At 36.5% G+C, this 19,007-nt stretch overlaps 9 protein-coding genes across 9 annotated transcripts; 5 read left to right on the top strand and 4 right to left on the bottom strand.

Annotated features, from left to right (window-relative positions):
• Positions 1–727: 727 nt before the first annotated feature.
• Positions 728–1,781, bottom strand: LOC108134929 (trypsin beta-like). The gene has a single exon (XM_017255449.2). It carries the CDS (start codon positions 1,659–1,661, stop codon positions 891–893), a length of 771 nt encoding a protein of 256 aa, XP_017110938.1. The 5' UTR covers positions 1,662–1,781; the 3' UTR covers positions 728–890.
• Positions 1,782–3,448: 1,667 nt separating this feature from the next.
• On the top strand, positions 3,449–4,305 carry LOC108134930 (trypsin beta-like). The gene has a single exon (XM_041709332.1). It carries the CDS (start codon positions 3,473–3,475, stop codon positions 4,205–4,207), a length of 735 nt encoding a protein of 244 aa, XP_041565266.1. The 5' UTR covers positions 3,449–3,472; the 3' UTR covers positions 4,208–4,305.
• Positions 4,306–5,786: 1,481 nt separating this feature from the next.
• Positions 5,787–6,215, bottom strand: LOC108134814 (actin-related protein 10-like). The gene has a single exon (XM_017255269.1). The coding sequence runs from the start codon at positions 6,213–6,215 to the stop codon at positions 5,787–5,789; it is 429 nt and encodes a 142-aa protein (XP_017110758.1).
• A 644-nt stretch (positions 6,216–6,859) lies between these two features.
• On the bottom strand, positions 6,860–7,608 carry LOC108134815 (trypsin beta-like). Its single transcript, XM_041709372.1, has one exon. It carries the CDS (start codon positions 7,592–7,594, stop codon positions 6,860–6,862), a length of 735 nt encoding a protein of 244 aa, XP_041565306.1. The 5' UTR covers positions 7,595–7,608.
• Positions 7,609–9,787: 2,179 nt separating this feature from the next.
• Positions 9,788–10,326, top strand: LOC121467580 (trypsin epsilon-like). The gene has a single exon (XM_041709337.1). The coding sequence runs from the start codon at positions 9,903–9,905 to the stop codon at positions 10,260–10,262; it is 360 nt and encodes a 119-aa protein (XP_041565271.1). The 5' UTR covers positions 9,788–9,902; the 3' UTR covers positions 10,263–10,326.
• A 944-nt stretch (positions 10,327–11,270) lies between these two features.
• LOC108136530 (actin-related protein 10-like) lies at positions 11,271–11,699 on the top strand. Its single transcript, XM_017257851.1, has one exon. The coding sequence runs from the start codon at positions 11,271–11,273 to the stop codon at positions 11,697–11,699; it is 429 nt and encodes a 142-aa protein (XP_017113340.1).
• A 1,482-nt stretch (positions 11,700–13,181) lies between these two features.
• On the bottom strand, positions 13,182–14,049 carry LOC121467579 (trypsin beta-like). Its single transcript, XM_041709335.1, has one exon. It carries the CDS (start codon positions 14,012–14,014, stop codon positions 13,280–13,282), a length of 735 nt encoding a protein of 244 aa, XP_041565269.1. The 5' UTR covers positions 14,015–14,049; the 3' UTR covers positions 13,182–13,279.
• Positions 14,050–16,657: 2,608 nt separating this feature from the next.
• LOC108136613 (trypsin beta-like) lies at positions 16,658–17,499 on the top strand. Its single transcript, XM_041709376.1, has one exon. It carries the CDS (start codon positions 16,768–16,770, stop codon positions 17,497–17,499), a length of 732 nt encoding a protein of 243 aa, XP_041565310.1. The 5' UTR covers positions 16,658–16,767.
• A 645-nt stretch (positions 17,500–18,144) lies between these two features.
• Positions 18,145–18,573, top strand: LOC121467589 (actin-related protein 10-like). Its single transcript, XM_041709378.1, has one exon. The coding sequence runs from the start codon at positions 18,145–18,147 to the stop codon at positions 18,571–18,573; it is 429 nt and encodes a 142-aa protein (XP_041565312.1).
• The last annotated feature ends 434 nt before the right edge of the window (positions 18,574–19,007 follow it).

The following is a 19,007-nucleotide window of genomic DNA, read 5'->3' on the forward strand; positions in this document are numbered from 1 at the left end:
TAAATAATATGTCAAGTCTGTACTGTCCCTTTCAAAATGTTTGTCGCATTGATAATTCACACTAATGAATACCTAAAATGTTAAGGTTCTATCATCATTGCATAATACGAGTTTTGTAGTCAAATGAGATTCACTTTAATTATTTGAATTTACATGTAATTAAATTGTTTTATTAGAAATAGTAAAACATTTTAGTTTGTGTGCTATGTGTATGTGCCTATCTTAAAGATATTCATATATATAAATATTTATATTTTAATAAAAAATATGCAATGCCATTTATGCGAAAATTGAATAACTATAGCAATCTGTTCCTGAGACGACATCCACAAGTTTTTGGCTAACAACCACAGGTCCACAAAAGTCCGCCAGACACACCACTTGTTTATAGGATCGGACGATAATATGAAACTGATAATAATAGTCCTATACACGCACGTAGAGGCCTTGAAGATTTATAGGATTTGAAAACACCGGGTAGCCATTATAAGTAGACGATTCTAATGATAGTCCTCAACCGGAAACCATTGCATATATTCCAGGAGCAGGATTCTTCTTGGCCAAAGGAATACTCTCTACTTTGTTCGTGAAATTAAGAGGCTCACTCAAGCGCAAGAAGGCGTTATATCGTTGACATAAAATTCTCTTAAGATCTTATGGCGGCCACTTTGACAAGGGTTCCTTTCGAGTTTTTCAATGACGATCCCACACGAAATCTTTGCCCTAATTGAAAATTCAACATTTTATTTATTGGGATGGAAATGTTTGTACATTTTTATGCCCTCGTTTATTAAAGGTATAAGGTAGTGAAACATTTTTAGGTTTGCTTATATGAGTCTATCGTAATGACATTTATATTTTTGATATAGTTTAACATTCAAAACTTTTGATTAAATAGATGCAATGGCATTTAGAATCCAGGGTCGAAAGAAAGGAACACTTTCATAGACTGTAAAACCATCACAAAATGCAGGCCCTTTTGAGACGACACCCACAAGTTCTTGGTTAACAACCAATGGTCCACCAGAGTCCATAAAACATGCCGATTGTCCATAAGTTCCGGCGCAAATATTACTCTCCGACATAGACAAAATCTCACTACAATAGCTCCAATTTCGTATATTATGGTATACGCCGTGAAGATTTATAGGATATGATAACACCGGATAGCCATTATGTGAAGGTAATACTGATGTTGCTCCCCAGCCGGAAACCATTGCAACTGTTCCAGGAGCAGGATTCCTCTCGGCCAAAGGGATACTCTTGACTTTGTCGGTGAAATTAAGAGGTTCACTTAATCGCATGACGGCAATGTCTTTGGTGAAATTTGTACTGTTATAATTCTCGTGAGACCTTATGGCGGCCACTTTGACAAGGGTTCCTTTGGAGTTCGACAACGACGAGCCCACGCGAATAAGAAAATCTTTGGCCTCCAGTCGGCGTTCTTTTTCATAAAGGCAATGGGCAGCAGTTATGATAATATCCTTGGTGTAAATAGAGCCTCCACAGCTGTGTTCCCCATTCACTTGTAGGGACACCTGCCAAGGAGCCTGTTCTATTTCAATGTTCTGCCCACCGATAATCCTTTCCTCCGGTCGGGAAACTCGTCCTGCAGACAGGAAACCAATTGCCAATAGCAGTAGAAAACTCTGGATGAACATCTTCACTGGCTTGGTTAGGACTTTGGATCACAATGTCTGAACTACCGACGGAGCAAGTATTTTATATGCCATGGCCTGTAAGGTTCTTCAGTTATTTCTAAATTTAGCACAAGTTTCAACGTGGGGAATGCTAATCATTATTCCGTTTCCTGCTAATATGGCTTACTCCCTTAAAGATAAGAAAAACGTAAATTACAGAAACCAATTAGACTTAATAAAGTCACAACTCTTACTTATTTGAAAAAGAAATTAATATTTATATTCATTGTTGTGGACTAAATTTAGCACAAGAAGTGAATTTTTTTTTAATAATTTTTACTGTTTCCATGGAAGCTTTATGTTATAGTCGTCCGATTTTGATTAAATTTAAACCGTAATTCTGAAATATTTAACCATTACTAAATGTCGAAGAACTAAAAAAGAAAATTAACAAACAGCAACGTTATAATTTTTTTTCATTTATTTTTTCGATTGTTCCTGTGGGAGCTATATGCTATAGTCGTCCGATTTTGATGAAATTTAAACCGTAATTCTGAAATATTTAACCATTACTATATGTCGAAGAAATAAAAAAAAATTAAAAAACAGCAAAGTTATAATTTTTTTTTTTTTTTTTTTGATTGTTCCTATGGGAGCTATATGCTATAGTTGTCCGATCCGGCTCGTTTCGACTACTATATACTACCTGCAATAGAAAGACAACTTTTGGGAAAGTTTCATGCAGATAGCCTTAAAACTGAGAGACTAGTTTGCATAGAAACGGACGGACAGACGGACGGACAGACAGACGGACATGGCTAGATCGACTCTGCTAGTGATCCTGATCAAGAATATATATACTTTATAGGGTCGGAGATGTCTCCTTCACTGCGTTCCAAACTTCTGACTGAAATTATAATACCCTCTGCAGGGGTATAAAAATCATACGTTTTTGTTGACCCGTGAATATCAAATTGATACTGGTAATTTTTTTCTGTGTCTTAAGCTTCCTTAGGAGCACACGGAAAATACATACATGAAATAAATATATACTATATTATTTTATATATATTATTTTATTCAAATTAAACAAATATACTCCGAGATTGTTTACTATTATAGAACTACGGATTTAATTTTATAAATATCGGCCAACAACTGTCATATAGCTTCCATAGAAAGGATTAAAAGATTAATGGGAAAATAAACTATTCGCATACAAATCAAAATTAAGACGTTCTGTAGAATATTTTTTTTATTAGCTTCCAGGCTCCTTTTCTTGTTTTAGATTAATATATTGCTTTACAACTTTGCTAATTTACTTTTTTGTAACAAATTTAATTCTCGCTTTGTTTTAACTGCTTACGAGTTTCTGAGTCACTCAGTTAAATATTAAATGTAAAGCAAGGACCGCACCTCTATAATTCATATCTTTTGTATTAAACAAGTAAATGGGTATAATTAATGAAACACATTGAATCCTTGCCAAAAATTGCAAAATTGTTAAGCAACATATGAGCCAATAAAATTAAAAAAATAACCTTGTCCACGTCCTTAAAGCTATATTGTTGTCACTTCTTGTGCCAAATATAGTCAAAATCATTATAGAATTAGTAATTAGTAAGCATTCCTGTTCTAAATATAGTCTAATAGGTTTCGATATTTTAAATGTGTCTTATCTTAGGGGACTAAGCAATGTTTGCAGAATACGAAAAAATTACTGGAATTCCCCACGCTGAAACTGAAGAACCTTACAGGCCATGGCATATAAAATACTTGCTCCGTCGGTAGTTCAGACATTGTGATCCAAAGTCCTAACCAAGCCAGTGAAGATGTTCATCCAGAGTTTTCTACTGCTATTGGCAATTGGTTTCCTGTCTGCAGGACGAGTTCCTCGACCGGAGGAAAGGATTATCGGTGGGCAGAACATTGAAATAGAACAGGCTCCTTGGCAGGTGTCCCTTCAAGTGAATGGGGAACCCCATTGTGGAGGCTCTATTTACAGCAAGGATATTATCATAACTGCTGCCCACTGCCGTTTTGATAAAAAAAAACGTCGACTGGAGGCCAGAGATTTCCTAATTCGCGTGGGCTCGTCGTTGTCGAACTCCAAAGGAACCCTTGTCAAAGTGGCCGCCATAAGGTCTCACGAGAATTATAACAGTACAAATTTCACCAAAGACATTGCCGTCATGCGATTAAGTGAGCCTCTTAATTTCACCGACAAAGTCAAGAGTATCCCTTTGGCCGAGAGGAATCCTGCTCCTGGAACAGTTGCAATGGTTTCCGGATGGGGAGCAACATCAACATATGCAAAGTACTCATATCCGGTTCACCTTCACGGCGTAGACGTCCTTATATTAAGGGTTGATCAGTTTTTCATTTTTGCCGGATCATATGGACAAACGACTTGTTATGGTGACTCTGGTGGACCATTGGTTGTAGACCAACAACTTGTGGGTGTCGTTTCGGCAGGATATACATATTGCGATGGTCGTACACAATACATAAGTGTATCTGACGAAAGGAGCTGGCTTTTAAATGCCATTGCATCTATTAAATTATAAGATCGAATGTAAATGAATATCAAAATATTAAACCAGTTAAAAAAAAATAAAAATAAAGGATTTCAATGATACTGTGTTGAAGCATCTTGGGAGCATAACTATTTGAGTTTTACTTGTACGAATTATCAGCACTAGTCCCAAGCTTCACAAACAATCATAGAAGACATTGCTACCATAAAAAAGAGGCCTTTAATATGTGGAAAATCAAAACAACATTTGTTGGCTATGAAAACGGTTCATAGTTTTTAGTGGATCTAACATGGAGTTATGAGAGGAATTCAAATAGCTCTGAAACTACTGAACATTTAAAAATTATGTTTTATACTTTATACTTGCAGTTCAATTTAAGCCTATATAATACACTTTAATCAATATTAAATAAGGATGCGTTTTTCAGAGGCCTCCGCCAAACTACGAACCTGTGCACACTGGTTGGGCTTGTATGGAGCCGCGGCAATAAATATTTCCCCGTTGAGATATCGTTATGAAATTTTCCTCAAAAATCTAAAAAATATTGAGAATATAGAGTAAAAAAATTGGCTACATCGGAAGCCTCTATCTTATAGCTCACATAGCACCTTAGTATGGCTTGTATGGCGATGGTGCGCAAAGATACTTCCAGTTAAGTCACAGTGCTGAGATGTCATTATTAGAGTGATATTGAACAATTAAACTCTTGATATGCTTGTATTTAGTCCAAAAGGTAATAATTTTTTTGCAAGTATATGTAACTAATGCAGTTCTTAAGTGTCATCATGTCAACTGCGTATCCCTTGTTCTTAATGCTCTCTTTTACCAAAGTAGTCACTCTTCGAGTTTTATCGCCATTTTTGCCCTCTTCTGTGCACCAAAGATAAAAAATGTACATGCGTGAAAATTCGCAGTTACAAGAAGAGCCTATAGAAAACGATAACATACAAATGAGCGAAAAAAAGAATATCCAAAATTGTCTACAAACACAAATGACGAACACAAAAGAAACATCACAAAAGCAAAGGAAGAGCAGCAGACTGTGTAGCAAATTTGAACCTGAAACAGTAAGAAACAGTAAGTATATTAATGAATACACACAAATTAGCAAGTATTAGCAGCTACACTTAACGTTTTTATTGCCTTCAAACATTGACAAATACACTGATAACACTCCTAAAGGGGGATCGGGGGTAACATACATATATAAAAGTCTATTTAAACATGAAAATGACGTTCACATAATAAATAAATAAAGGATCAATAATCAAACATACACAAAAAATAACAAATCGAACAGATTAATTTCACAAAAATAACTTAGTAAAGTAAATACCTGAAACTTTAAAGTTCTTTTTAAATAAACTAATTCGGACCTCTCTTGCGAACGTTTGACCACTTTGAAGTGCAACTTTGTTTTGACGAAATGCTAAAGTAACGGCGCTGCACTGCAAAATCGAACAAGTGTTCACGCTTTGCGTTCTATTTTTAGAAAATCCCGTTAGATTTCCAGAAAAATCCGGTTTGCCATTAAGAAGCTTGGTAATTTTTGAAACAATTTGTATACTTATCGATAATTTTTGGTACTGTCGATTTTTTTAATTTTGGCCTATGGGCGCAACCACAGTGCTGTGGGCCGATTGTCGCACAGGTTGCTCCAGTCGGGGACGTGCTCGCTCTTCAGATACGTCTCCTTGACCAGCGACCTTGTCTGGATGAGATCCGTGGCCCCGCACAGGGCGCCACCCAGCCAGGCGGTGAAGTTCTGCTTGCCAATGGCATTGAAGAACTTGAACTGCAGCTTGCCGTGGAAGCGCTCGGCGTAGAAGGGATCCTTGGCGAGCAGGTGCTGCAGCTCCTGGCGAAGTCGGGCCAGCAGGCCCTGGACCATGGAGCCGCCGCCCACGAGGAACACACTCTCGACCAGAGCACGCCTCACGTCCAGGGTGCAGTCGAGGATGGAGCGCAGGATGAGGTGCGCCAGGCTGTCCCGCTCGTTGCTAGCCTCAAACATGATCTCGTAGACGGTTTCCCGCATTTTTTTAGTTCTTCGACATTTAGTTATGGTTTAATATTTCCGAATTACGGTTTAAATTTAATCAAAATCGGACGACTATAACATAAAGCCCGAATGAAAACAGTAAGAAAATATGACTTATTAATAATTTGACAGTTCAGAATTACCGTTTTAATTTTATTAAAATCGGAAAACGATATCATATAGCTGCCATAGAAACTAGCGATGCTTCAATGCTTTTAAACATAAATGAAAGTAAATCAGCTAACCTAAAGTAAATCATAATTAAAATGCTTTCAAGAAAATTTAATTTTTGCAATAGTTGCAAGGGTATATGAACTTAAAAGTTCAGTAGTTTCAGAGCTATTTGTTTAAATATTGAATTCCTCTCATAACTCCATGTTAGATCCACTAAAAACTATGAACCGTTTTCATAACCAACAAATGTTATTTTGATTTTCCACATATTAATGCCCTCTTTTTTATGGTAGCAATGTCTTCTAAGATTGTTTGTGAAGCTTGGGACTAGTGCTGATAATTCGTACAAGTAAACCCCAAATATGATAGTTATGCACCCAAGACGCTTCAACACAGTATCATTGAAATCTTTTTTTTTTTATTTTTTTTTACTGGTTTAATATTTTGATATTCATTTACAATCGATCTTATAATTTAATAGATGCAATGGCATTTAAAAGCCAGCTCCTTTCGTCAGATACACTTATGAATTGTGTTGGACCATCGCAATATTCAAATACTCCCGAAACGACACCCACAAGTTGTTGGTCTACAACCAATGGTCCACCAGAGTCACCAAAACAAGACGTTTGTCCATAAGATCCGGCAAAAAGGAAAAACTGATTAACACCTAATATAAGGACGTCTACGCCTTGAAGGTGAACTGGATACGAGAGCTTTGGATATGTTGATGTTGCTCCCCATCCGGAAACCATTGCAACTGTTCCAGGAGCAGGATTCCTCTCGGCCAAAGGGATACTCTTGACTTTGTCGGTGAAATTAAGAGGCTCACTTAATCGCATGACGGCAATGTCTTTGGTCAAATTTGTACTGTTATAATTCTCGTGAGACCTTATGGCGGCCACTTTGACAAGGGTTCCTTTGGAGTTCCACAACGACGAGCCCACGCGAATTAGGAAATCTCTGGCCTCCAGTCGACGTTTTTTTTTATCAAAACGGCAGTGGGCAGCAGTTATGATAATATCCTTGCTGTAAATAGAGCCTCCACAATGGGGTTCCCCATTCACTTGAAGGGACACCTGCCAAGGAGCCTGTTCTATTTCAATGTTCTGCCCACCGATAATCCTTTCCTCCGGTCGAGGAACTCGTCCTGCAGACAGGAAACCAATTGCCAATAGCAGTAGAAAACTCTGGATGAACATCTTCACTGGTTAGGACTTTGGATCACAATGTCTGAACTACCGACGGATCAAGTATTTTATATGCCGTGGCCTGTAAGGTTCTTCAGTTATTTCTAAATTTAGCACAAGTTTCAGCGTGGGGAATTCCAGTAATTTTTTCGTATTCTGCAAACATTGCTTACTCCCCTAAGATAAGACACATTTAAAATATCGAAACCTATTAGACTATATATAGAACAGGAATGCTTACTAATTACTAATTTTATAATGATTTTGACTATATTTGGCACAAGAAGTGACAACAATATAGCTTTAAGGACGTGGACAAGGTTATTTTTTGAATTTTATTGGCTCATATGTTGCTTAGCAATTTTGCAATTTTTGGCAAGGATTCAATTATACCCATTTACTTGTTTAATACAAAAGATATGAATTATAGAAGTACGGTCCTTGCTTTACATTTAATATTTAACTGAGTGACTCAGAAACTCGTAAGCAGTTAAAACAAAGCGAGAATTAAATTTGTTACAAACAAGAAAGAAAGCAAACTTCGGCAAGCCGAAGTTCATATACCCTTGCAGCTATTGCAAAAATTTAACATTTTTGAAAACATTAAAATTATGATTTACTTTCGTATATGTTTAAAAACATTGAAGCTATGATGATTTGCAGCTCAATTATTTGATAGTTATTTTATATATTTTTGTTATTTCTATGGGAGCTATATGATACAGTCGTCCGACTTTGATGAAATTTAAACCGTACATCGGATATATGTAACCATTACAAAATGTCGAAGAACTAAACAAAAAATTAAAAAACAGAAAAGTTATAATTTTTATACCCCTTGCAGAGGGTATTATAATTTCAGTCAGAAGTTTGCAACGCAGTGAAGGAGACATCTCCGACCCTATAAAGTATATATATTCTTGATCAGCATCACTAGCAGAATCGATTTAGCCATGTCCGTCTGTCCGTCTGTCCGTCCGTCTGTCCGTCTGTCCGTCCGTTTCTACGCAAACTAGTCTCTCAGTTTTGTCTTTCTATTGCAGGTAGTATATAAGTCGGAACGAGCCGGATCGGACGACTATAGCATATAGTTCCCATAGGAACAATCGGAAAAATAAATGAAAAAAAATTATAACTTTGCTGTTTCTTAATTTTTTGTTTAGTTCTTCGAAATAAAGTAATGGTTAAATATTTCAGAATTACGGTTTAAATTTCATCAAAATCGGACGACTATAGCATATAGCTCCCATAGGAACAATCGGAAAAATAAATGAAAAAAATTATAACGTTGCTGTTTTTTTAAATTTTTTTTTTTAGTTCTTCGACATTTAGTAATGGTTAAATATTTCAGAATTACGGTTTAAATTTAATCAAAATCGAACGACTATAACATAAAGCTTCCATGGAAACAGTAAAAATTATAAAAAAAATTTTTTATAATGTAACTTTTTTATTTTTTGTAATTTTTTTTTTAAATTAGTTTTGACTTATTAATAATTTGACAGTTCAGAATTACCCTTTTAATTTTATTAAAATCGGAAAACGATATCATATAGCTGCCATAGAAACTATCGATGCTTCAATGCTTTTAAACATAAATGAAAGTAAATCAGCTAACCGAAAGTAAATCATTAATGCTTTCAAGAATATTTAATTTTTGCAATAGCTGCAAGGGTATATGAACTTCGGCTTGCCGAAGTTTGCTTCCTTTCTTGTTACCATTGATTACCATTACCAGAAAAGTGTAAATTCGATATTAAAAACCACTTTCGCTCTTTATTAGAACTTCTTAGTTTTTGAAAAAGTTTCATAAAGGAAAATAAATGGTCATAGAAACCAATTGTTGCATGATTTTTAGACAGTATAGTATGAAAAATGAAAAACGGACAAACGTCTTTAGCGATGTTGATCATTAATATATATAGTTTATAGGTTCCGAAATGCCCCCTTCACAGCGTTGCAAACTTTCCACTGACTTATAATTAAAAAAAACCTTGTCTACGCCTTCAAAGATACATTGCTTTCACTTCTTGTGCTAAATTTAGTCCACAACAATGAATATAAATATTAATTTCTTTTTCAAATAAGTAAGAGTTGTGACTTTATTAAGTCTAATTGGTTTCTGTAATTTACGTTTTTCTTATCTTTAAGGGAGTAAGCCATATTAGCAGGAAACGGAATAATGATTAGCATTCCCCACGTTGAAACTTGTGCTAAATTTAGAAATAACTGAAGAACCTTACAGGCCATGGCATATAAAATACTTGCTCCGTCGGTAGTTCAGACATTGTGATCCAAAGTCCTAACCAAGCCAGTGAAGATGTTCATCCAGAGTTTTCTACTGCTATTGGCAATTGGTTTCCTGTCTGCAGGACGAGTTTCCCGACCGGAGGAAAGGATTATCGGTGGGCAGAACATTGAAATAGAACAGGCTCCTTGGCAGGTGTCCCTACAAGTGAATGGGGAACACAGCTGTGGAGGCTCTATTTACAGCAAGGATATTATCATAACTGCTGCCCATTGCCTTTATGAAAAAGAACGCCGACTGGAGGCCAAAGATTTCCTTATTCGCGTGGGCTCGTCGTTGTGGAACTCCAAAGGAACCCTTGTCAAAGTGGCCGCCATAAGGTCTCACGAGAATTATAACAGTACAAATTTGACATTGCCGTCATGCGATTAAGTGAGCCTCTTAATTTCACCGACAAAGTCAAGAGTATCCCTTTGGCCGAGAGGAATCCTGCTCCTGGAACAGTTGCAATGGTTTCCGGATGGGGAGCAACATCAACATATCCAAAGCTCTCGTATCCAGTTCACCTTCAAGGCGTAGACGTCCTTATATTAGGTGTTAATCAGTTTTTCCTTTTTGCCGGATCTTATGGACAAACGTCTTGTTTTGGTGACTCTGGTGGACCATTGGTTGTAGACCAACAACTTGTGGGTGTCGTTTCGGGAGTATTTGAATATTGCGATGGTCCAACACAATTCATAAGTGTATCTGACGAAAGGAGCTGGCTTTTAAATGCCATTGCATCTATTAAATTATAAGATCGATTGTAAATGAATATCAAAATATTAAACCAGTAAAAAAAAAAAAAAAAAAAAGATTTCAATGATACTGTGTTGAAGCGTCTTGGGTGCATAACTATCATATTTGGGGTTTACTTGTACGAATTATCAGCACTAGTCCCAAGCTTCACAAACAATCTTAGAAGACATTGCTACCATAAAAAAGAGGGCATTAATATGTGGAAAATCAAAATAACATTTGTTGGTTTTGAAAACGGTTCATAGTTTTTAGTGGATCTAACATGGAGTTATGAGAGGAATTCAATATTTAAACAAATAGCTCTGAAACTACTGAACTTTTAAGTTCATATACCCTTGCAACTATTGCAAAAATTAAATTTTCTTGAAAGCATTTTAATTATGATTTACTTTAGGTTAGCTGATTTACTTTCATTTATGTTTAAAAGCATTGAAGCATCGCTAGTTTCTATGGCAGCTATATGATATCGTTTTCCGATTTTAATAAAATTAAAACGGTAATTCTGAACTGTCAAATTATTAATAAGTCATATTTTCTTACTGTTTTCATTCGGGCTTTATGTTATAGTCGTCCGATTTTGATTAAATTTAAACCGTAATTCGGAAATATTAAACCATAACTAAATGTCGAAGAACTAAAAAAATGCGGGAAACCGTCTACGAGATCATGTTTGAGGCTAGCAACGAGCGGGACAGCCTGGCGCACCTCATCCTGCGCTCCATCCTCGACTGCACCCTGGACGTGAGGCGTGCTCTGGTCGAGAGTGTGTTCCTCGTGGGCGGCGGCTCCATGGTCCAGGGCCTGCTGGCCCGACTTCGCCAGGAGCTGCAGCACCTGCTCGCCAAGGATCCCTTCTACGCCGAGCGCTTCCACGGCAAGCTGCAGTTCAAGTTCTTCAATGCCATTGGCAAGCAGAACTTCACCGCCTGGCTGGGTGGCGCCCTGTGCGGGGCCACGGATCTCATCCAGACAAGGTCGCTGGTCAAGGAGACGTATCTGAAGAGCGAGCACGTCCCCGACTGGAGCAACCTGTGCGACAATCGGCCCACAGCACTGTGGTTGCGCCCATAGGCCAAAATTAAAAAAATCGACAGTACCAAAAATTATCGATAAGTATACAAATTGTTTCAAAAATTACCAAGCTTCTTAATGGCAAACCGGATTTTTCTGGAAATCTAACGGGATTTTCTAAAAATAGAACGCAAAGCGTGAACACTTGTTCGATTTTGCAGTGCAGCGCCGTTACTTTAGCATTTCGTCAAAACAAAGTTGCACTTCAAAGTGGTCAAACGTTCGCAAGAGAGGTCCGAATTAGTTTATTTAAAAAGAACTTTAAAGTTTCAGGTATTTACTTTACTAAGTTATTTTTGTGAAATTAATCTGTTCGATTTGTTATTTTTTGTGTATGTTTGATTATTGATCCTTTATTTATTTATTATGTGAACGTCATTTTCATGTTTAAATAGACTTTTATATATGTATGTTACCCCCGATCCCCCTTTAGGAGTGTTATCAGTGTATTTGTCAATGTTTGAAGGCAATAAAAACGTTAAGTGTAGCTGCTAATACTTGCTAATTTGTGTGTATTCATTAATATACTTACTGTTTCTTACTGTTTCAGGTTCAAATTTGCTACACAGTCTGCTGCTCTTCCTTTGCTTTTGTGATGTTTCTTTTGTGTTCGTCATTTGTGTTTGTAGACAATTTTGGATATTCTTTTTTTCGCTCATTTGTATGTTATCGTTTTCTATAGGCTCTTCTTGTAACTGCGAATTTTCACGCATGTACATTTTTTATCTTTGGTGCACAGAAGAGGGCAAAAATGGCGATAAAACTCGAAGAGTGACTACTTTGGTAAAAGAGAGCATTAAGAACAAGGGATACGCAGTTGACATGATGACACTTAAGAACTGCATTAGTTACATATACTTGCAAAAAAATTATTACCTTTTGGACTAAATACAAGCATATCAAGAGTTTAATTGTTCAATATCACTCTAATAATGACATCTCAGCACTGTGACTTAACTGGAAGTATCTTTGCGCACCATCGCCATACAAGCCATACTAAGGTGCTATGTGAGCTATAAGATAGAGGCTTCCGATGTAGCCAATTTTTTTACTCTATATTCTCAATATTTTTTTAGATTTTTGAGGAAAATTTCATAACGATATCTCAACGGGGAAATATTTATTGCCGCGGCTCCATACAAGCCCAACCAGTGTGCACAGGTTCGTAGTTTGGCGGAGGCCTCTGAAAAACGCATCCTTATTTAATATTGATTAAAGTGTATTATATAGGCTTAAATTGAACTGCAAGTATAAAGTATAAAACATAATTTTTAAATGTTCAGTAGTTTCAGAGCTATTTGAATTCCTCTCATAACTCCATGTTAGATCCACTAAAAACTATGAACCGTTTTCATAGCCAACAAATGTTGTTTTGATTTTCCACATATTAAAGGCCTCTTTTTTATGGTAGCAATGTCTTCTATGATTGTTTGTGAAGCTTGGGACTAGTGCTGATAATTCGTACAAGTAAAACTCAAATAGTTATGCTCCCAAGATGCTTCAACACAGTATCATTGAAATCCTTTATTTTTATTTTTTTTTAACTGGTTTAATATTTTGATATTCATTTACATTCGATCTTATAATTTAATAGATGCAATGGCATTTAAAAGCCAGCTCCTTTCGTCAGATACACTTATGTATTGTGTACGACCATCGCAATATGTATATCCTGCCGAAACGACACCCACAAGTTGTTGGTCTACAACCAATGGTCCACCAGAGTCACCATAACAAGTCGTTTGTCCATATGATCCGGCAAAAATGAAAAACTGATCAACCCTTAATATAAGGACGTCTACGCCGTGAAGGTGAACCGGATATGAGTACTTTGCATATGTTGATGTTGCTCCCCATCCGGAAACCATTGCAACTGTTCCAGGAGCAGGATTCCTCTCGGCCAAAGGGATACTCTTGACTTTGTCGGTGAAATTAAGAGGCTCACTTAATCGCATGACGGCAATGTCTTTGGTGAAATTTGTACTGTTATAATTCTCGTGAGACCTTATGGCGGCCACTTTGACAAGGGTTCCTTTGGAGTTCGACAACGACGAGCCCACGCGAATTAGGAAATCTCTGGCCTCCAGTCGACGTTTTTTTTTATCAAAACGGCAGTGGGCAGCAGTTATGATAATATCCTTGCTGTAAATAGAGCCTCCACAATGGGGTTCCCCATTCACTTGAAGGGACACCTGCCAAGGAGCCTGTTCTATTTCAATGTTCTGCCCACCGATAATCCTTTCCTCCGGTCGAGGAACTCGTCCTGCAGACAGGAAACCAATTGCCAATAGCAGTAGAAAACTCTGGATGAACATCTTCACTGGCTTGGTTAGGACTTTGGATCACAATGTCTGAACTACCGACGGAGCAAGTATTTTATATGCCATGGCCTGTAAGGTTCTTCAGTTATTTCTAAATTTAGCACAAGTTTCAGCGTGGGGAATTCCAGTAATTTTTTCGTATTCTGCAAACATTGCTTAGTCCCCTAAGATAAGACACATTTAAAATATCGAAACCTATTAGACTATATATAGAACAGGAATGCTTACTAATTACTAATTCTATAATTTTTTTGACTATATTTGGCACAAGAAGTGACAACAATATAGCTTTAAGGACGTGGACAAGGTTATTTTTTTAATTTTATTGGCTCATATGTTGCTTAACAATTTTGCAATTTTTGGCAAGGATTCAATGTGTTTCATTAATTATACCCATTTACTTGTTTAATACAAAAGATATGAATTATAGAGGTGCGGTCCTTGCTTTACATTTAATATTTAACTGAGTGACTCAGAAACTCGTAAGCAGTTAAAACAAAGCGAGAATTAAATTTGTTACAAAAAAGTAAATTAGCAAAGTTGTAAAGCAATATATTAATCTAAAACAAGAAAAGGAGCCTGGAAGCTAATAAAAAAAATATTCTACAGAACGTCTTAATTTTGATTTGTATGCGAATAGTTTATTTTCCCATTAATCTTTTAATCCTTTCTATGGAAGCTATATGACAGTTGTTGGCCGATATTTATAAAATTAAATCCGTAGTTCTATAATAGTAAACAATCTCGGAGTATATTTGTTTAATTTGAATAAAATAATATATATAAAATAATATAGTATATATTTATTTCATGTATGTATTTTCCGTGTGCTCCTAAGGAAGCTTAAGACACAGAAAAAAATTACCAGTATCAATTTGATATTCACGGGTCAACAAAAACGTATGATTTTTATACCCCTGCAGAGGGTATTATAATTTCAGTCAGAAGTTTGGAACGCAGTGAAGGAGACATCTCCGACCCTATAAAGTATATATATTCTTGATCAGGATCACTAGCAGAGTCGATCTAGCCATGTCCGTCTGTCTGTCCGTCCGTCTGTCCGTCCGTTTCTATGCAAACTAGTCTCTCAGTTTTAAGGCTATCTGCATGAAACTTTCCCAAAAGTTGTCTTTCTATTGCAGGTAGTATATAGTAGTCGAAACGAGCCGGATCGGACAACTATAGCATATAGCTCCCATAGGAACAATCAAAAAAAAAAAAAAAAAAAAATTATAACTTTGCTGTTTTTTAATTTTTTTTTATTTCTTCGACATATAGTAATGGTTAAATATTTCAGAATTTCGGTTTAAATTTCATCAAAATCGGACGACTATAGCATATAGCTCCCACAGGAACAATCGAAAAAATAAATGAAAAAAAATTATAACGTTGCTGTTTGTTAATTTTCTTTTTTAGTTCTTCGACATTTAGTAATGGTTAAATATTTCAGAATTACGGTTTAAATTTAATCAAAATCGGACGACTATAACATAAAGCTTCCATGGAAACAGTAAAAATTATTAAAAAAAATTTTATAATGTAACTTTTTTATTTTGTAATTTTTTTTCTTAAATTAGTTTTGACTTATTAATAATTTGACAGTTCAGAATTACCGTTTTAATTTTATTAAAATCGGAAAACGATATCATATAGCTGCCATAGAAACTATCGATGCTTCAATGCTTCAATGCTTTTAAACATAAATGAAAGTAAATCAGCTAACCGAAAGTAAATCATTAATGCTTTCAAGAATATTTAATTTTTGCAATAGCTGCAAGGGTATATGAACTTCGGCTTGCCGAAGTTTGCTTCCTTTCTTGTTATCATTGAATACCATTACCAGAATAGTGTAAATTCGATATTAAAAACCACTTTCGCTCTTTATTAGAACTTCTTAGTTTTTGAGAAAGTTTCATAAGGGAAAAAAATGGTCATAGAAACCAATTGTTGCATGAATTTTAGACAGTATAGTATGAAAAATGAAAAACGGACAAACGTTCAGGTGGATATAGCTAGACCGATTCTTTTAGCGATGTTGATCATTAATATATAGTATATATATATAGTTTATAGGTTTATAATTTTTGCAATAGCTGCAAGGGTATATGAACTTCGGCTTGCCGAAGTTTGCTTCCTTTCTTGTTACCATTGATTACCATTACCAGAAAAGTGTAAATTCGATATTAAAAACCACTTTCGCTCTTTATTAGAACTTCTTAGTTTTTGAAAAAGTTTCATAAAGGAAAATAAATGGTCATAGAAACCAATTGTTGCATGATTTTTAGACAGTATAGTATGAAAAATGAAAAACGGACAAACGTCTTTAGCGATGTTGATCATTAATATATATAGTTTATAGGTTCCGAAATGCCCCCTTCACAGCGTTGCAAACTTTCCACTGACTTATAATTAAAAAAAACCTTGTCTACGCCTTCAAAGATACATTGCTTTCACTTCTTGTGCTAAATTTAGTCCACAACAATGAATATAAATATTAATTTCTTTTTCAAATAAGTAAGAGTTGTGACTTTATTAAGTCTAATTGGTTTCTGTAATTTACGTTTTTCTTATCTTTAAGGGAGTAAGCCATATTAGCAGGAAACGGAATAATGATTAGCATTCCCCACGTTGAAACTTGTGCTAAATTTAGAAATAACTGAAGAACCTTACAGGCCATGGCATATAAAATACTTGCTCCGTCGGTAGTTCAGACATTGTGATCCAAAGTCCTAACCAAGCCAGTGAAGATGTTCATCCAGAGTTTTCTACTGCTATTGGCAATTGGTTTCCTGTCTGCAGGACGAGTTTCCCGACCGGAGGAAAGGATTATCGGTGGGCAGAACATTGAAATAGAACAGGCTCCTTGGCAGGTGTCCCTACAAGTGAATGGGGAACACAGCTGTGGAGGCTCTATTTACAGCAAGGATATTATCATAACTGCTGCCCATTGCCTTTATGAAAAAGAACGCCGACTGGAGGCCAAAGATTTCCTTATTCGCGTGGGCTCGTCGTTGTGGAACTCCAAAGGAACCCTTGTCAAAGTGGCCGCCATAAGGTCTCACGAGAATTATAACAGTACAAATTTGACCAAAGACATTGCCGTCATGCGATTAAGTGAGCCTCTTAATTTCACCGACAAAGTCAAGAGTATCCCTTTGGCCGAGAGGAATCCTGCTCCTGGAACAGTTGCAATGGTTTCCGGATGGGGAGCAACATCAACATATCCAAAGCTCTCGTATCCAGTTCACCTTCAAGGCGTAGACGTCCTTATATTAGGTGTTAATCAGTTTTTCCTTTTTGCCGGATCTTATGGACAAACGTCTTGTTTTGGTGACTCTGGTGGACCATTGGTTGTAGACCAACAACTTGTGGGTGTCGTTTCGGGAGTATTTGAATATTGCGATGGTCCAACACAATTCATAAGTGTATCTGACGAAAGGAGCTGGCTTTTAAATGCCATTGCATCTATTAAATTATAAGATCGATTGTAAATGAATATCAAAATATTAAACCAGTAAAAAAAAAAAAAAAAAAAAAAGATTTCAATGATACTGTGTTGAAGCGTCTTGGGTGCATAACTATCATATTTGGGGTTTACTTGTACGAATTATCAGCACTAGTCCCAAGCTTCACAAACAATCTTAGAAGACATTGCTACCATAAAAAAGAGGGCATTAATATGTGGAAAATCAAAATAACATTTGTTGGTTTTGAAAACGGTTCATAGTTTTTAGTGGATCTAACATGGAGTTATGAGAGGAATTCAATATTTAAACAAATAGCTCTGAAACTACTGAACTTTTAAGTTCATATACCCTTGCAACTATTGCAAAAATTAAATTTTCTTGAAAGCATTTTAATTATGATTTACTTTAGGTTAGCTGATTTACTTTCATTTATGTTTAAAAGCATTGAAGCATCGCTAGTTTCTATGGCAGCTATATGATATCGTTTTCCGATTTTAATAAAATTAAAACGGTAATTCTGAACTGTCAAATTATTAATAAGTCATATTTTCTTACTGTTTTCATTCGGGCTTTATGTTATAGTCGTCCGATTTTGATTAAATTTAAACCGTAATTCGGAAATATTAAACCATAACTAAATGTCGAAGAACTAAAAAAATGCGGGAAACCGTCTACGAGATCATGTTTGAGGCTAGCAACGAGCGGGACAGCCTGGCGCACCTCATCCTGCGCTCCATCCTCGACTGCACCCTGGACGTGAGGCGTGCTCTGGTCGAGAGTGTGTTCCTCGTGGGCGGCGGCTCCATGGTCCAGGGCCTGCTGGCCCGACTTCGCCAGGAGCTGCAGCACCTGCTCGCCAAGGATCCCTTCTACGCCGAGCGCTTCCACGGCAAGCTGCAGTTCAAGTTCTTCAATGCCATTGGCAAGCAGAACTTCACCGCCTGGCTGGGTGGCGCCCTGTGCGGGGCCACGGATCTCATCCAGACAAGGTCGCTGGTCAAGGAGACGTATCTGAAGAGCGAGCACGTCCCCGACTGGAGCAACCTGTGCGACAATCGGCCCACAGCACTGTGGTTGCGCCCATAGGCCAAAATTAAAAAAATCGACAGTACCAAAAATTATCGATAAGTATACAAATTGTTTCAAAAATTACCAAGCTTCTTAATGGCAAACCGGATTTTTCTGGAAATCTAACGGGATTTTCTAAAAATAGAACGCAAAGCGTGAACACTTGTTCGATTTTGCAGTGCAGCGCCGTTACTTTAGCATTTCGTCAAAACAAAGTTGCACTTCAAAGTGGTCAAACGTTCGCAAGAGAGGTCCGAATTAGTTTATTTAAAAAGAACTTTAAAGTTTCAGGTATTTACTTTACTAAGTTATTTTTGTGAAATTAATCTGTTCGATTTGTTATTTTTTGTGTATGTTTGATTATTGATCCTTTATTTATTTATTATGTGAACGTCATTTTCATGTTTAAATAGACTTTTATATATGTATGTTACCCCCGATCCCCCTTTAGG

The sequence above is a fragment of the Drosophila elegans genome, unplaced genomic scaffold (genome assembly GCF_018152505.1).
Source record: "Drosophila elegans isolate 14027-0461.03 unplaced genomic scaffold, ASM1815250v1 contig_149, whole genome shotgun sequence".
Lineage (NCBI taxonomy): Eukaryota > Metazoa > Arthropoda > Insecta > Diptera > Drosophilidae > Drosophila > Drosophila elegans.

Bases quoted from the DNA above. Each gene is read 5' to 3' on its own strand.
- LOC108134929 (XM_017255449.2), bottom strand. From the start codon at position 1,661: ATGTTCATCCAGAGTTTTCTACTGCTATTGGCAATTGGTTTCCTGTCT.
- LOC108134930 (XM_041709332.1), top strand. From the start codon at position 3,473: ATGTTCATCCAGAGTTTTCTACTGCTATTGGCAATTGGTTTCCTGTCT.
- LOC108134814 (XM_017255269.1), bottom strand. From the start codon at position 6,215: ATGCGGGAAACCGTCTACGAGATCATGTTTGAGGCTAGCAACGAGCGG.
- LOC108134815 (XM_041709372.1), bottom strand. From the start codon at position 7,594: ATGTTCATCCAGAGTTTTCTACTGCTATTGGCAATTGGTTTCCTGTCT.
- LOC121467580 (XM_041709337.1), top strand. From the start codon at position 9,903: ATGTTCATCCAGAGTTTTCTACTGCTATTGGCAATTGGTTTCCTGTCT.
- LOC108136530 (XM_017257851.1), top strand. From the start codon at position 11,271: ATGCGGGAAACCGTCTACGAGATCATGTTTGAGGCTAGCAACGAGCGG.
- LOC121467579 (XM_041709335.1), bottom strand. From the start codon at position 14,014: ATGTTCATCCAGAGTTTTCTACTGCTATTGGCAATTGGTTTCCTGTCT.
- LOC108136613 (XM_041709376.1), top strand. From the start codon at position 16,768: ATGTTCATCCAGAGTTTTCTACTGCTATTGGCAATTGGTTTCCTGTCT.
- LOC121467589 (XM_041709378.1), top strand. From the start codon at position 18,145: ATGCGGGAAACCGTCTACGAGATCATGTTTGAGGCTAGCAACGAGCGG.